This window comes from Octopus sinensis, linkage group LG9 (assembly GCF_006345805.1).
Source record: "Octopus sinensis linkage group LG9, ASM634580v1, whole genome shotgun sequence".
NCBI lineage: Eukaryota > Metazoa > Mollusca > Cephalopoda > Octopoda > Octopodidae > Octopus > Octopus sinensis.
The window spans coordinates 88,366,727-88,380,243 of NC_043005.1; the positions used below are offsets into that span (position 1 = coordinate 88,366,727).

The window sequence follows — 13,517 nt, forward strand, 5'->3', positions numbered from 1 at the left end:
TAGGAATCAGAAGGGTCCATAGAGCAAAAATGGTTAAGAACCAGTGTTCTAGATATTAGATTTACACATTCTAGGCTCAGCTGTCTGCAACTGGACTCTCCTCTACACTTGAAACTCCAAATAAAGTTGTCTTAATTCTTATCTTAAAAATTGTACAATATTTAATTACATTAGGGTATTTGATTCATCTGTGATTTGATCTTCCAACCTGTCAATCCGTAAACACTTCTGTATCTCTTACATTTCAGCTGACACTTTACGATCATAAAACTCTTAATGCTGAACATGTCCTTGAAGCCCATACTGGAACTTTATCAGATTTTGATATCAATGGTAACCTATTGGTTACCTGTGGTTATTCCAACAGGTAAACCTCTCTCTCTCTTTCTCCTTCTCAGTTCATTCATCAACTTACAGTCATTATGACTTTGCTGGGCACTTCTCAGTTTATGAAGTGCATTGAATATTTTACCCTTCAGCGTTTCAGATTGCTCTGTAAATATTCTTCTTATTTCTTCCCACTGTTTTCGAATTAGTCATGCATTACCTCAAAGCTTTGAGATTTCAAGGATGTAATTGTTTATTTTTAGAATGACATTGTTGGGTAGGTGTGAGAGACCAGACCCAACTTGTTTGGAAATAAAAAGGGTAGAAAATTTGGGTCAGTTTAACCCTTTCGTTACCAACCTGGCTGAAACCGGCTCTGGCTCTGAGTACAAACGTTTTGTTTTCATAAGTTTTGAATTAAAATCTTCCACCAAGCCTTAGTCACAGTTTATGTTCCTAACACTAGCTTAATGATAACTAAGTTATTTTACTAAATTCTTTGTTATATTTAAAGTAATTGAAAGAAACACAGAGCATCTCAAAATAAACATGGCAACGAAAGGGTTAAATGTAAGATATTCTATTGCTTTTACTGAGCTTCATTATATTTCAACATTTGTCTTCTTTGGAACAGAGAGAGAAATGATATTGCCTTCTCTAAACCACATTTATTTATGTATTTATTTTATTCCTCAGAATGGGCAACTTGGCACCTGACCGTTTTCTCATGGTGTATGATCTACGTTTCATCAGAGCCATGGCACCAATAAAAGTTGTTATAGACCCAGCATTCCTCCGCTTCTTACCAGCTTATCCAAACAAACTGTGTGTTGTTTCACAAGTAAGTCCATCATATTTTGACATCTCACTTTAGACTGAGACAAAGATTTCTGCCAAGAACTTTTCTTGTATTCTTCAACTGCTCTCACTCATTGACATGAAATGAAATCTGGAGTGAAATCTGGTCATTTGGAAACCTTCCAAGGATTCCAATTGACCATATTTGACCTCACTACTTACTTCACTTTTGTTCTTGTTTTATCAGTTTCTATTTGTCGCACGTATAAAAAGATTCGAGCGAGGTCATTGCCAGTACCGCTTGACTGGCCCCTGTGCCGGTGGCACGTAAAAAGTACCCACTACACTCTCTGAGTGGTTGGTGTTAGGAAGGGCATCCAGCTGTAGAAACTCTGCCAAATCAAGATTGGAGCCTGGTGCAGCCATCTGGTTCGCTAGTCCTCAGTCAAAATCGTCCAACCCATGCTAGCATGGAAAGCAGACGTTAAACGATATGGCTAAGTTACTATTTGAGGTAAAGAGACCATTCTACACTGATGTATACACATACACACACACACACTTGCATGCACACACAAGGTAGTGTCATACCTGAGACAAACTACAACCTGCTAACCTTTTCCCTCCTGGTCCACCCAACCATCTCCTGTTTCATGCCTCCCCCTCTAACTGTATTATAAAAATTCAGTAGTAATTTCCAATGGTCTGTTTCTTGCAGGTTGGTCATTTTCAAGTGCTGGATACTACAACAATGGCTCCTGGCTCCATGATGCTGTACCAAGTGGATACTCAAGGAGGTGTTTTAATGAGTTTTGATGTGTCTCCTACATGTCAGTCCATGGCTTTCGGAGACAGCACTGGTGAGTTGTTAGTTATTGACCTTTGTTTTTTTTTAGGCTCAAGGGATTCATATGATTAGTGTTGTGTGTGTGGGGGGGGGGGGGGTTTACATATGTAAAAACCATTAAGTCCACTCTTCTGAGCAGTTGATATTAGGAAGGGCATCCAGCTGTAAAAATCCTGCCAAAACAGTCACCGAAGCCTGTTGCAGGCTTCTGCTTGGCTGGCTCTTGTGAAACCATCCAACTCATGCCAGCATGGAAGGGAAACATTCAAAGATGATGATGATGATGATGATGATAGAAAGAAAAAAACGAACAAGCAAAACATCATCATCATCATTCAATGTCTGTTTTCCTTACTAGCATTGGTTGGAATGGTTTGAGAGAGGCTGGCAAGACTAGAGGGCTGCACCCGGCTCCAGTTGTCTCTTTTGGCATGGTTTCTATTACTGGATGCACTTCCTAATGCTATCGACATTACAGAGTGGACTGGGTGCTTTTCGGGTGGCATCAGCACAGATGCTTTTCAAGTGGCACCAGTGGGGGTTACCAAGTAGCTTGCAAAACAAAGACCTTTCATCTGAGAGAGGGAGTAGAAACGAGGGCAATGGCTGTGAGCTTGGTGAGAGTATAAATAATAATCCTTCCTACCATAGGCACAAGGCCTGAAATTTGGGGGTGGGGAGACTAGTCGATTTTATCAATTCCAGTGCATAACTGGTACTTAATTTATCAACCCCGAAAAGATAAAAGGCAAAGTCGACCTCGGTGGAATTTGAACTCAGAATGTAAAGATGGACGAAATGCCACTATGCATTTTGTCCGGTGTGCTAATGTTTCCGCCATCTCACCGCCTTAAATAACAACAACAACAACAACAACAACAACAACAACAACAATAATAATAATATGGTCTTAGGGGACAAAAATAAACATAGTTTAAGATGATAGATTTTGCAATTCCCTTTGATAGCAGAGTTGATACTGAAGAAATGGTAAAAGAAAAAAATGAGAAATATCAGGATTTAACCAGAGAGATGAAGAGTCTGTGGAAGATGAAGACAACAATTATTCCTGTAGGAATTGGTTCACTTGGCACCAAATGCTATCTAAAAGACTGAAAGAGATTGGAACTGAAACTAGAGTTGTCGACCTGCAGAAAAGCACCATCCTATCTTCTGTAAGAATCCTAAGGAAGATTCTGGAGATTTGAGCACCAAACATCTAGATAAAATATCTATTTCTTTACTACCTACAAGGGGCTAAACACAGAGAGGACAAACAAGGACAGACAAACGGATTAAGGCGATTATATTAACTCCAGTGCGTAACTGGTACTTATTTAATCGACCCCAAAAGGATGAAAGGCAAAGTTGACCCCGGCTGAATTTGAACTCAGAACGTAGCAGCAGACAAAATACCGCTAAGCATTTCTGCCAGCTCGCCGCCTTTTATCAAGATAAAATACCTGCTAACTAAATTAGTATGCAGTAGAAGCAGTAGTAAAAAATTTGTTAAATTTGTAAATAAAACCTGTGTGTATATATATTTTTTTTCTATTTATTTGAAGGTTACATCCATTTGTTTTCTACGAGTGAGCAAGCAGCATTCAATGCTTACCCTGAACAACCAGAGTTTGCAGATCCCGTGAGTAACTTAATGATCCCAGAACATCTTGGGAGAGCTTTCAGCAGGGTGGTAGCGGTGGAGGTGGTGATGGTGGTGGTATTAATCAGAGTAGCAACAAGGGTGGGGTTAGAGCTTAATAGTAGTAGAAGTAACAACAGTAATGGTACTAGTGGTGGTGGTGGTCATGTTGGAGGTAGTAGCAATAGTAATGGGATTAGTATAGTAACTGCAGTAGTGTAGGTGGTAGTAGAATTTGTAGTAGTGCTTCTGATGCAGTTACACTAATTTTCTAACCTAGCATAAATTTAGGGGGTTTCTTTTTTTTTTTTTTTCTATTTCATCAAGTTTACTCATTTCAGTCATTTGACTGCAGCCATACTGGAGTACTGCCTTTAGTCAAGCAAATTGACCTCAGAGCTTATTCTTTGTAAGCCTAGTACTTATTCTATCGGTCTCTTTTGCTGAACCACTAAGTTACAGGGACGTAAACACACCACCATCGGTTGTCAAGTGATGTTGGGGAACAACACATACATATATATATATATATATATATATATATATACACATATATATATATATACATATACACACACACACACACACATATATATATACACATATATATGACGGGCTTCTTTCAGTTTTCGTCTACCAAATCTACTCACAAGGCTTTGGTCGGCCTGAGGCTATAGTATAAGACTCTTGCCCATAGTGCCACACAGTGGGACTGAACCCAGAACCATGTGGTTGGTAAGCAAGCTACTTACCACACAGCCACTCCTGCACCTATGTACATTTTCATATAATTAACAATTGTTCATTCAGAGCTGGATAGTCTTGTTATTATGGTTTAGTAATGAAACAATATGTAGAAAGGTCACCAGTGGGGGTGACGAATTAGTGGATTGGTAGTCACCAACTTAATGGGTGGCACTATAACACGTAATGAAGTGTAATGGAGAAATAAATGTCAGAAGGTATGTGGTTAATAAAGTACAGTAATTCATTTCTTTAGTGTAATCTGCACATGTTGAAGTATTGACCCTTAAAGGAGGAAATGCAAGGTTAACTTTGGTGAAATTTGAACACAGAACATTCAGCTGCAGGAAGAGCTGCTAAGCATTTTGTGTGGTGGGCTGACAATTCCTGCCAGCTGATATAATAATGATGTTTTACTCTTTTAAAATACTTTTACTCAGGTTGAACCTGTCACCCCTATGCACATCAATGATGAGCTGGCACCCTTGTCCATCATCCCTATGACATACCCCAGTGGAGTGACTCTGCTCTCTGATTGGCCGGCACAACTCTGTCAAAAAGTTTACAGGTCAGTACAGTCATTTCCCTCATATTGTACATTTTCTTTTGTTTTTTTTTTTTCTCTTGGTTCTTCTTTCATCTAGCAGATTTATAGTCAGAGGTGTTCCAACCAGGCCCATACCATCTTTTTAACAGACACAGTGTATTTAGGTCCACATTATCCAATATAGCTTCTCATTTATTTAAAACAGTAGGATGTGAAATGAGAGAGTTAACTGTAGAATTGTACTGATCACGTGACCACATTGCAGCACTCTCATTGGTTCAAGCCTAAGTGTTGTAACTGATATCATTTCTTAATCTCCAGGTCAGTCAGAATAAAGCAGACATATTCTCAAAGACATTGAGCCTAATCCACCTTGTCTTTTATTTTGCTGTCAGCTTAATGTCTTCAAAGTGAAAGATTGTAGTAAAAAGAATACTTACTCCAGGTCAGGTAACTCATAGATATGGTAATACAGTGTTGTTACTCATATCAGCTATGAATCCTCTCTAGTGGAAAGTATTTTTTGCAATCCTGTTTGAATGATGCTAAGTTGGTGAGTTAAAAATACTATATTTTAACCCTTTCATTACCAACCCACCTGAAACCACCTCTGGCTCTGTAGTACAAATGTCTTGTTTCTGTAAGTTTTGAATTAAAATCTTCCACCAAACCTTAGTCACAATTTATGTTCCTAACACTAGCTTAATGATAACGAAGTTATTTTACTAAATTTTTTCTAATATTTAAAATTAATTGAAAGAAACACAGAGCATCTCAACAGAAATATGGTAACAAAAGGGTTAAAGTGCAGCAGAATTGCAAAGAAAGTGCAATAAATTCGCATAAGAGAGATCAAGCAGCAGAGGCTTTGTTATGTGGTATGAATGCCAACGACCCAGTTTAAGGATGTCAAAATCTTTAGATGTTACCATCCTGTGTCACTAAAAATGATTTGCGATTGTAATATGGAAATTAATAAGGACTAATTAACATTGCAATACACGAGGAAATTGGAATTGAGATCAAAGTAGAAGAGGGACAAATGGATGCTGATATAGGAAAGATTAGGTCAGCAAATTATTGGAGGAGGCAAAACAGCTTGATACATTTTACATCATTGGTTCTCAACCTTTTTAATATGCAGGCCAGATAAAGGGCCTGGATTTTTTAGGGGGCTGTATTGAAAAAAAGGAAAACAGAAGTCAATTAAAGAAAAATTTATTACATAGAGGGAAGACAGTTAAGGGCCACACATGACCCTGGGAGCTGCTGTTCAGAGCCACCATTTTAGGTGTGTGTATTAATGTTTGAGCTATGTTTACATATATGAATATGTGTGGTGTTTTAGTTGGTTATTTCTACCAAGCTATATACTGTGCCTTCTTTTAATTTAGGGCCCACAAACCAGTGGAACCAGAATTGCTGCGTACCATGAAGATGAGGCACAATGTGGGGTACGCCCCCAATCCAGGCACCACCCACAGAAACCAGGTACCCTATGATCTGAAAAATGAGAGCAATAACTACAAGTCTATCCCTGAATCTTCCAATGGCAGAGGTATAACTATTTGTATTTGAGCAGATGTAGGAATGTGTATGTGTGTGTTTGTATACTTATACATAATTATGTGTACATTTATGTATTTCTATAGAATAGATAACAGATGTGTGTGTATATATATATGTGTGTGTGTGTATATATATGTGTGTGTGTGTATATATATGTGTGTGTGTGTGTATATATATGTATGTATATGTGTATATATATATATATATGTATGTATATATGTGTGTGTGTGTATATATATATATATATATATAAACGTGTGTGTGTGTCAGGCATAAAAACCATGCCCAAGCAGGAATTGGAGCATAATGGAGTCCTACTTATGGGATCCTATCAATCTGCTAAACCCATGTCATATCAGGCATGAAAGACAGACAGTAAATGATAATGACATAACGTATGTATATGTGGTTTTGTGTGTATATGTGTGTGTGCACATACTCTCACATGCATTGTATATTTTCACACTCCTTTCTCTACAGATGATAATTTGGTCAATATACCTAAAAGATATCGCAAAGTTGAAATAAAATACTCCAAGCTTGGCATTGACGATTTTGAATTTCGCTATTATAACAAAACCAATTTTGCTGGTTTAGAAACCCAAATTCCTAACGCTTATTGCAATGGAATGCTACAGGTCAGTCATGAAGTTCCTTATTAAATTACTCTTTTAATTGTTGTTACAGTGAAGGCTCATGGCCTAGTTATTGTGTGTTCAATTCCTGGATCGGGCGGTGCATTGTGTTCTTGAGCAAAACACTTCATTCCAAGTTGCTCTGCAGATGGGAGAGTGGAAGAATTGTTAATATTTCAGCAGAATTGTTAATATTTCGGCAGAAGTGTTTTACAATATATCTTCTGGTTCTCTATATTCTGACTTCAAATCCTACCTACCTGGAAATGGCAATGGGAAACCACTCCAGTATTCATCTTAAGTCTAGTCAGGGTAGCTGAAGTGTCCAGTAATCTACTTAATGACAGCTGGTGAAAAACACTGGTGCTGGTGCCACGTAGAAACCACTGGTGCTGGTGCCACATGAAAACCACTTGTGCTGGTGCCATGTAAAAAACACTGGTGCTGGTACCACATAAGAACCAGTGATGCTGGTTCCACTTGAAAAGCACTGGTGCTGGTGCCACATGAAAACCACTTGTGCTGGTGCCATGTAAAAACCACAGGTGCTGGTACCACATAAGAACCAGTGATGCTGGTTCCACTTGAAAAGCACTGGTGCTGGTGCCATGTAGAAACCACTGGTGCTGGTGCCACATGAAAATTACTTGTGCTGGTGCCATGTAAAAAAATACTGGTGCTGGTGCCGTGTAAAAACCACTGGTGCTGGTGCCACATAAGAACCAGTGATGCTGGTTCCACTTGAAAAGCACTGGTGCTGGTGCCACATGAAAATTACTTGTGCTGGTGCCATGTAAAAAAATACTGGTGCTGGTGCCATGTAAAAACCACGGGTGCTGGTACCACATAAGAACCAGTGATGCTGGTTCCACTTGAAAAGCACTGGTGCTGGTGCCACATGAAAATTACTTGTGCTGGTGCCATGTAAAAAAATACTGGTGCTGGTGCCGTGTAAAAACCACTGGTGCTGGTGCCACATAAGAACCAGTGATGCTGGTTCCACTTGAAAAGCACTGGTGCTGGTGCCACATGAAAACCACTTGTGCTGGTGCCATGTAAAAACCACTGGTGCTGGTGCCACATAAGAACCAGTGATGCTGGTTCCACTTGAAAAGCACTGGTGCTGGTGCCACATGAAAACCACTTGTGCTGGTGCCATGTAAAAAAACACTGGTGCTGGTGCCGTGTAAAAACCACGGGTGCTGGTGCCACATAAGAACCACGGGTGCTGGTGCCACATAAGAACCAGTGACGCTGGTTCCACTTGAAAAGCACTGGTGCTGGTGCCACATGAAAACCACTTCTGCTGGTACCATGTAAAAAACACTAGTGCTGGTGCCGTGTAAAAACCACTGGTGCTGGTACCACATAAGAACCAGTGATGCTGGTTCCACTTGAAAAGCACTGGTGCTGGTGCCACGTAGAAACCACTGGTGTTGGTGCTACATGGAAATCACTTGTGCTGGTGCCATGTAAAAAACACTGGTGCTAGTGCCGTGTAAAAACCACTGGTGCTGGTGCCATATAAGAACCAGTGATGCTGGTTCCACTTGAAAAGCACTGGTGCTGGTGCCACATGAAAACCACTGGTGCTGGTGTAACATAAGAACCAGTGGTGCTGGTGCCATGTAAAATCCGCTGTTGTTAGTGTCACATATAAAGCACCCAGTGCACTCCCACTTGTAGGGTGGTAAGCTGACTGAATCGTTAGCAAACCAGGCAAAATGCTTGGCAGCATTTTGCCCACCTTCATGTTCTGAGTTAAAATTCTGCCGAGGTCAACTTTACCTTTCATCCTTGATTTCATCCGGTTGCTTACTGGGGGTTGCTGTGATTGACTTGACCCCCTTCCTCTGAAATTGATAGCCTTCTGCCAGAATTTGAAAGCAATCTACTTAAGGGCTGCAGAAGAGAACAAATTGGATCTTTGAAGTCACTCTCAACCTTTTCCTTGTAAAAGTTAATGAATGCATGTTTTACTAAAATGTATTGAGTAATCACAGTTTTTAAAATAAATTTACATAAAAACAGACACACACACATACGTATGTATGTGCAGTCTTCTGGCAGTCTTCTGGCTTCCCAGACCCCGGTCGAACCGTCCAACCCATGCTAGCATGGAAAACGGACGTTTTATCAGTGGCCAGCATATAAAATAGATCTGTTTAGGCAAATTTATGATAGTATAAAATGCAATTATAATTAAGGGCAGAGAGGCTTCTGTGCCTATTTGCTGAAGATAGATACTAAATCAGTCCAACCACTCCAAATCATCACTTAATATACAGTAAAAACCCATGTAATTTAAGCACTTTTTTTTTGCAAAAACAAAAATAAATCTTAGTCAGTGCGTAAATTACATGAGTAGATCATTTCTAGAATTTATTTAGTAATTTTTTTTGTTTGGAAATGATATACAAATGTAAAAATTAATGCGGGAAGTTGACTCATTTAATGTCAGAATAGGTCTTTACAGAAAAAATATAATGAAGTTGAGTTTTATTTCTGCTGGACAGTATAATGCTTACTTTTTCTGTATAAATTTACTATAACCATTAAATAGTTAACTACTTTTTGAAGTTTGACATTCATGCTGGTAATCATGGTCCAAGCCATATTTTACATTGCTTGGAGTTCCACACAGTGGGATTGAACCAGGAACCTCTCTGCCTTTATCGCAATGGAGCCCAGCTATTTCCTTAAATAGATCAGTTTTTCTCCACTTAAGAAGTCTAGCTCGTGTTTGCCACCAGGAAGCTATTGCTCGCTTTCTCCATGTGAGGACAATAGAATTCATCACTGCCAACCTCGCTGACGACACCATCATAATTCATCCTTGCGCGTGTAAGCTCACTAAGTGAATATGACTTGAGCGCTCCTACAGAAACCTTCATTTACCTTATATGATGTTTAATGTCATTTCATATTCATGTTGAATTATATATATATATATATATATAATATATATATATAGGTAAACAGTAAAAATAATTACAGACATGGACAAGAACATGAAACACCACAGAGACGACACAAGAACCACAGGACGGGACATTCGAAGCCCTCAGTCATCAGTCAAGAACCAGATCATCTTAGCAATTTCGGCTGATTAATCTTGAGATTGCTCCGATATGGCCAGCCCGCCAAGGGAAATCTAAGCCAAGCGCATTAGATCCCCTGGAAGAAAGCTTCGAATGTATAGTACACGAACAAAAATACAGAATACGTGACACCAATAAGAATACAAAAACGTAAAAACAATAACGGTAAAAATAAAAAATAAACAACAAAACAAAACCAGGACGTAGGACAAGGGTCTTTCGACAGGACGAGTTGAGTATGGGGCTGGCTTGTGAAGTTGTGCCTAATGGCCGCAGGGAGACGAACAAATACATGTTGCTTCTGCGACTGCTGAAACGAAAAGAGCGCTCAACAGCGGCTAGCGGTCACGTGAGAACAAAAGACAGGAGAAAGGGACAGATGAAAAGAGAGAGAAGGTGGACGAGGGAGGAGAAGAAAGAGACAGATCGAGGGGGCTGGAGGTGAGAGAGATAGAGAAACGTAGAAGGGGGGGGGAAGACGGATGGAGAGGGAAAGAAAGGAAGGGGAATAAGGGAGGAGAGAGAGAGAGAGAAAGAGACAGATTAAGAGTCGTATCAATGCTAGAGAAAAAATATACTTATCGTATAAGGACAATTGTGGATACGTAGCCGCCGATTATATAGGTAAACAGTAAAAATAATTACAGACATGGACAAGAACATGAAACACCACAGAGACGACACAAGAACCACAGGACGGGACATTCGAAGCCCTCAGTCATCAGTCAAGAACCAGATCATCTTAGCAATTTCGGCTGATTAATCTTGAGATTGCTCCGATATGGCCAGCCCGCCAAGGGAAATCTAAGCCAAGCGCATTAGATCCCCTGGAAGAAAGCTTCGAATGTATACAACACGAGGACGGAAAACGAACGAAGTACACGAACAAAAATACAGAATACGTGACCCAATAAGAATACAAAAACGTAAAAACAATAACGGTAAAAATAAAAAATAAACAACAAAACAAAACCAGGACGTAGGACAAGGGTCTTTCGACAGGACGAGTTGAGTATGGGGCTGGCTTGTGAAGTTGTGCCTAATGGCTGCAGGGAGACGAACAAATACGTGTTGCTTCTGCGACTGCTGAAACGAAAAGAGCGCTCAACAGCGGCTAGCGGTCACGTGAGAACAAAAGACAGGAGAAAGGGACAGATGAAAAGAGAGAGAAGGTGGACGAGGGAGGAGAAGAAAGAGACAGATCGAGGGGGCTGGAGGTGAGAGAGATAGAGAAACGTAGAAGGGGGGGGGAGACGGATGGAGAGGGAAAGAAAGGAAGGGGAATAAGGGAGGAGAGAGAGAGAGAGAAAGAATATACATATATATATATATTGGTGGTACATAAAAAGCACCCACTATACTCTCGGAGTGGTTGGCGTTAGGAAGGGCATCCAGCTGTAGAAACACTGCCAGATCAGACTGGAGCCTGGTGCAGCCTTCTGGCTTCCCAGATCTCCGGTCGAACTGTTCAACCCATGCTAGCATGGAGAACGGACATTAAACGATGATGATGTTGATGATGGTCCATGTCCTCATGTTGTTGCTTTTTCTTGCTTATTCATGTTTAGATTAACAATATATATATATATAACTATTTTTTTATTATCAGTTATCATCATCATCATCATCATTTAACGTCCGCTTTCCATGCTAGCATGGGATGGACGATTTTGACTGAGGGCTGGCGAACCAGATGGCTGCACCAGGCTCCAGTCTGATCTGGCAGAGTTTCTACAGCTGGATGCCCTTCCTAATGCCAACCACTCTGAGAGTGTAGTGGGTGCTTTTTACGTGCCACAGCACAGGGGCCAGTCAGGCGGTACTGGCAATGAACTCGCTCGAATCTTTTTACACATGCCACCGGCACAGGTGCCAGTAAGGTGACGTTGGTAATGATCACGCTCAAATTGTGCCCTTTTACGTGCCACCGGCACAGAAGCTAGTTGGCTGTTCTGGCAACGATCATGCTCGGATGGTGCTCTTGGCACCCTACTAGCACGGGCACAAGTGCCAGTAAAGCGAAGTTGGTAACGATCACGCACGAATAGTGCCCTTTATGTGCCACTGGCATGGACAAAGCTATAACATCTTCCTCTTCAATGTCACTGAAGTCAACCTTACTTCTCAAGTGTGGGGGTTCAATAAAATCAGAACCGGTTGAGCTCTTGGATCAGTGTAATTGATATGTACCACCCCCTCCCCTCAAAATTGCTGACCTTGTGCCAAAATTTGAAGCAATTGTTGTTGTTGTAATATTTTTAACTGTGTATTATTTTGATATTGCAGGTTTTGTATTTCATTGAGCCTCTGCGATGTGCAATGAAGTCGCATCTCTGTGAAAGAGAGTTTTGTTTGGCATGTGAGCTTGGCTTTCTTTTCCATATGTTAGATGAACAAAAGGGACAAACCTGCCAGGTATCATTCACTTTGCATTCTATTTTTTTTCTACTTCTGGGAAGTGAGAGAGGATTGAACTACTGAACACCTGGTCATTAATTCAAACATTACTACAGAAAATGTTTTGTGACCGCCCCACCCAAATGGCAACCCATTTAACTGCTCTACTGACAAAGTGTTCCACATCTTCATTTCAGGAATTTTAGTTTTTTACCTCTTAGTTAGAGCAAGAATGATAGCTGCTATGGTCTTTTTTTGTTAGATTGTTTTAATATTCCTTTCATATGGATGTGGTATTGATGAAAGTGCAATTACTCATGAAATGTGCATATACACCCATTACCTATTTTTTATAGGTGCAGGCGTGTGGAACCTTTGGCAAATATTTTCTACTATAGCCTCGGACCGACCAAAGCCTTGTGAGTGGATTTGGTTGATGGAAACTAAAAGAAGCCTGTCATGTATATATGTGTGTGTGTATGTTATTGTGTCTGTGTTTATGCCCCACCAATGCTTGACAACCGGTGTTGGTGTGTTTATGTTCCCATGACTTAACGACTTGCAAAATAAACTGATAGAATAAGTACCAGATTTTGAAAACATAAGTACAGGGGTTGATTCATTTGACTAAAAATTCTTCAAGGCAGTGCTCCAGCATGGCTGCAGTCTAATGACTGAAGGAAGTGAACGAAATGGTAAACAATAGGAGTGTAGAAGCATCTGTAGAACTCCTTCCCATTGTGGTGTAGATGGAATGGGTTGTTGTTGCTCTTCCTGATGAATCAGTGGACCGTGTCTCATTCTTAAACTTCATTTTTGTCCGGTTTCTATGGTTGGATACCCTAACCCTACCACCAACCACTTCATAAAGCATATAGAGAACATTTTAGTCATGGCACCAACATGAGAA

At 40.2% G+C, this 13,517-nt stretch overlaps 2 protein-coding genes across 5 annotated transcripts in view; both read left to right on the forward strand.

The window, feature by feature from the left end:
* LOC115215459 (organic cation transporter protein-like) overlaps window positions 1–13,517 on the forward strand; it is a 463,156-nt gene that overhangs the window by 91,237 nt on the left and 358,402 nt on the right. The gene's annotated exons all lie outside the window — the stretch shown is intronic.
* LOC115215609 (PAN2-PAN3 deadenylation complex catalytic subunit Pan2) overlaps window positions 1–13,517 on the forward strand; it is a 69,572-nt gene that overhangs the window by 18,609 nt on the left and 37,446 nt on the right. For all 4 annotated transcript variants that reach the window (XM_036506069.1, XM_029784831.2, XM_029784832.2 and 1 more), the window contains 8 exons: window positions 249–367; window positions 1,024–1,168; window positions 1,844–1,985; window positions 3,538–3,614; window positions 4,799–4,926; window positions 6,300–6,463; window positions 6,955–7,112; window positions 12,497–12,625. In XM_036506069.1, the coding sequence (XP_036361962.1) occupies window positions 249–367; window positions 1,024–1,168; window positions 1,844–1,985; window positions 3,538–3,614; window positions 4,799–4,926; window positions 6,300–6,463; window positions 6,955–7,112; window positions 12,497–12,625 (1,062 nt within the window). The remainder of the gene's footprint in view (window positions 1–248; window positions 368–1,023; window positions 1,169–1,843; window positions 1,986–3,537; window positions 3,615–4,798; window positions 4,927–6,299; window positions 6,464–6,954; window positions 7,113–12,496; window positions 12,626–13,517) is intronic.